This window comes from Haliotis asinina, chromosome 16 (assembly GCF_037392515.1).
Source record: "Haliotis asinina isolate JCU_RB_2024 chromosome 16, JCU_Hal_asi_v2, whole genome shotgun sequence".
NCBI classification, from domain to species: domain Eukaryota; kingdom Metazoa; phylum Mollusca; class Gastropoda; order Lepetellida; family Haliotidae; genus Haliotis; species Haliotis asinina.
Window position 1 is genome coordinate 6571745 of NC_090295.1, and position 3423 is coordinate 6575167.

The 3423-nt window shown below is 43.8% G+C and overlaps 1 protein-coding gene across 1 annotated transcript; it reads left to right on the forward strand.

The window, feature by feature from the left end:
• The first annotated feature begins 243 nt into the window (after nucleotides 1-243).
• On the forward strand, nucleotides 244-3205 carry LOC137267543 (cocaine esterase-like). The gene is made up of 2 exons (XM_067802021.1): nucleotides 244-2034; nucleotides 2208-3205. The coding sequence occupies exons 1-2, from the start codon at nucleotides 437-439 to the stop codon at nucleotides 2602-2604; spliced, it is 1995 nt and encodes a 664-aa protein (XP_067658122.1). The 5' UTR covers nucleotides 244-436; the 3' UTR covers nucleotides 2605-3205.
• Nucleotides 3206-3423: the final 218 nt, after the last annotated feature.

The window sequence follows — 3423 nt, forward strand, 5'->3', positions numbered from 1 at the left end:
CACAGTCGGTTTTAAATTAAATTTCCCTATGTTGGATTCGAATGAATCTCGGAAATTCAACAAACCACACTATTTATCTTCTATATCTTCTAATTGTGAAGCTAGGCGTACATCACCAAGGGTGTAACGCCAGGCATACAATATTAGATATTTGGGGCAAAGTATACAACAGCTATCTTATGGCTAAAGTGCAATCCGTATCTCCTACGCAGGTCAAAGAGAGGTCATACATGTGATTGTCATATACACATACCGAGACTTACTGACAGTGCAGATTGTGTGTACGAGTATGTGGTTAACAGCAGCGGATCCTTATTCCACTATGTTATCAGTCCACAAACACTAACCATCGGTCACTCTGTGCTATCAGGACAAGACACAACATTTCGCAATATTCAATACGCGGATCTGGGTCAAGAAGGACAGGTGAGGAACGATGGGAAAGTTGTTGGTTAAAAGGAGTATACCGTTCGATGTAGCTCGGTTGATTATGAATCAGCTGATTATTGTGTCCATGTTGGTTCTCCCCGCTGTAGGGATGGAGGCACCAGTGATAAATTCCACCTGGGGATATATACAGGGAGTGGCGAGAACCAGTCGGGACGGGCAGCCATACTTTGGCTACTATGGAATCCCGTACGCGAAACCTCCAATTGGAGATCTCAGATTCAGAAAACCACAACCACACCCTGGAGTTTCAGACATATTTAATGCTTCCAGCTATGGACTGCCTTGTCTACAGCTATCTCCTATGCTCCCTTTGAACTTTTCCTTTCCAGCTATGAGCGAAGATTGTCTCACGTTGAATGTCTTCCTGCCAAATACAACAGATGTCTCGTCCAGTGTGCCAGTAATGGTCTGGATACACGGGGGAGGATTTGTGTATGGATCCGCTTCTATGTACGAGCCGTGGCAATTGGTGACAAAAGGTGACGTTATAGTCGTCACCATTCAATACAGATTGGGAATATTCGGATTTTTAAGTACCGAAAATGACGTCGCACCGGGTAACTACGGATTGTGGGATCAACATCTGGCAATCCAGTGGGTCAAGACCAACATTGAAGCATTTGGTGGTGACACCAGCAACATCACCATCATCGGAGAATCTGCAGGGTCGGCGAGTGTAGCCTATCACGTGTTGTACCCGGGGTCAAAGGGGCTGTTCCAGAGAGCAGTTCTGCAGAGTGGAGCTGCTACATCTCTCTGGGCGGTCAACAGAAACAATCTCTTTGTAACAATGTATGTTGGATACATTCTAGGTTGCTCAGGTGGAAGTGCTGACGCAAAGAGCAGACAAAGGGAAATGGTAGACTGTTTGAGGAAGAATGACAGTTCGAGAGTGTTAGCCTATTCCTATTTTGGTGGGACGCCAGCATATTCGCTAATGCAGTACACGTGGGTTCCAACCATTGATGGAGTCTTTGTCAAGGACGATCCCCAAGTTTTAATGAGAGACATCACATTCTTAAATACCACGTGTATGAAGGACATCGACGTTATGGTAGGGGCCAACAACAACGAAGGTGGCTTCCTACTTACGAGTGCTCTAGCATTCGACAGGGCATATAATTATACATACGCTTCTGACATCTTCAAGCAGAAGGAGTTTGACACAGACATTCTCACAACAGTTACAGCACTATCATTAGGAGCTAGCACACCATCCATCAATGATATCGTCAGCGTTGAGTACACCTATCCCCGACCACCATCCGAACAGCCACTGCCTCAAGAACAGGTACTTTCAACATACGGCGACCCCAGTTTCATAGTACCGACTGTCCTCTTTGCCAGAACGCACGCATTGTTGAAAACCAACAAGAAGTGTTACTTCTACTTATTTGACCACTATCCATCTTTTGCCAGAGATAGCCCTGTGAAGGGAATGAACCATGGAACAGACACATTGTATCTGTTTGACCTGGATCCGGCCACAGTCAAGATGCTTGGCTACTCGGGGAACCTGACATCAGAGGAGTATCAGCTGGCAGACACGTTTGTCTCTTTCATTGCTGACTTTGCCAAAACTGGGTAAGTGACAGTTTTCATTATTGTGTCATTATGTCATGTCAGATAAATATGCTACGTTATAATAACAGTTTGTCTAAAGTAACATTTGTTTAAAACTAGTGCGATACTCGTACATTCGCTCGTGTGAAGGAAATATTCGGCAGTCTTTCAAAGTGCACACTTTATTTTCACAGTAATCCCAGCCCTGCTGTTGAAAGAAAACTACGACAAACATGGCCTGAATTCAATATGGCCAACCAGCATTACCTGTCCTTCACAACAAACATGTCAGTAGGTGACCACGTCTACCCTAGACGAATGACCCTGTGGCTGGATATCATCCCCAACCTCATGAAAATCCCCACTACATCTACATCTACATCTTCTTCATCGTCTACGTCAACTGCAACGTCAACTACAACAACTACAACTGGCCCTAAGTGGTTTGGACTGGACGCCCACACGGCCGAGGTGACTATCCTGGCCCTCATTGTAACTCTGTGTGTTGTGGGTCTGTTACTGTTGACAATAGTCATGTGTTACTGCTTGAAGAGGAAGAAACTCGTGCTTGAAAAATATACATTGACATGAGATTACCAGACAAATAATCATTGTATTGACCATACATATGTGTTCAGGTTGGAAGATCATATTTAAGGTCTCACCGTCACAACTCTAGGCTATTCCACCATCAACAACATTGTGCAAGGCATAAAGAGAGATATTACAATTATTTTTTTTCAAGTAACTTCTTTAATTATTCATTCGTCATTAACGTACATTATTATCTGAAATTCAGTTCGACTAATGACTTAAAGTTTGAATTATAAAGGTAGTTTATAATGGTAACAGTTTAAGAGCAATTATGTTTCGTCCTGGTGGTCGGAGGGTGGGACAATGTCGATGATGCTTAGGAGGTTGTATGCTGTGTTTGATTCTTAGGGGCCGGGTGGGTATGGGTGAGAGCACAGAATCCTCATACCTGGACATGAATTTGCACTATCGTAATGTGTCTTTGTGTACAAATTCTTTTTTATTATTATTTCGAAGAGCTTAAACCTTAATGACAAATTGCTTGAATGCATGAAGTTTACATCCCCTGGTACGGTTTTTAACAGGATAACCGAGGTAGCAAACCAGTATCCCTCAGTGCCACATTCGGATAAACATGTAAATATAATACTACCATCAACTATAGTGCATTATTTTGTGTTATGAGTGAGTGAAGGAGCGAATGCAGTTGGCGGCGTCTGTAAATAATCGCGTCTGGACCAGGCAATCCCGTGATCAACAACGTAAGCATCGATCTGCGCAATTGGGAACCGATGACATGTGTCAACCAAGTCAGCGAGCCTGACCACCTGACCCCGTTAGTCGCCTCTACGACAAGCATAGCCTTCTTTTCCGGCA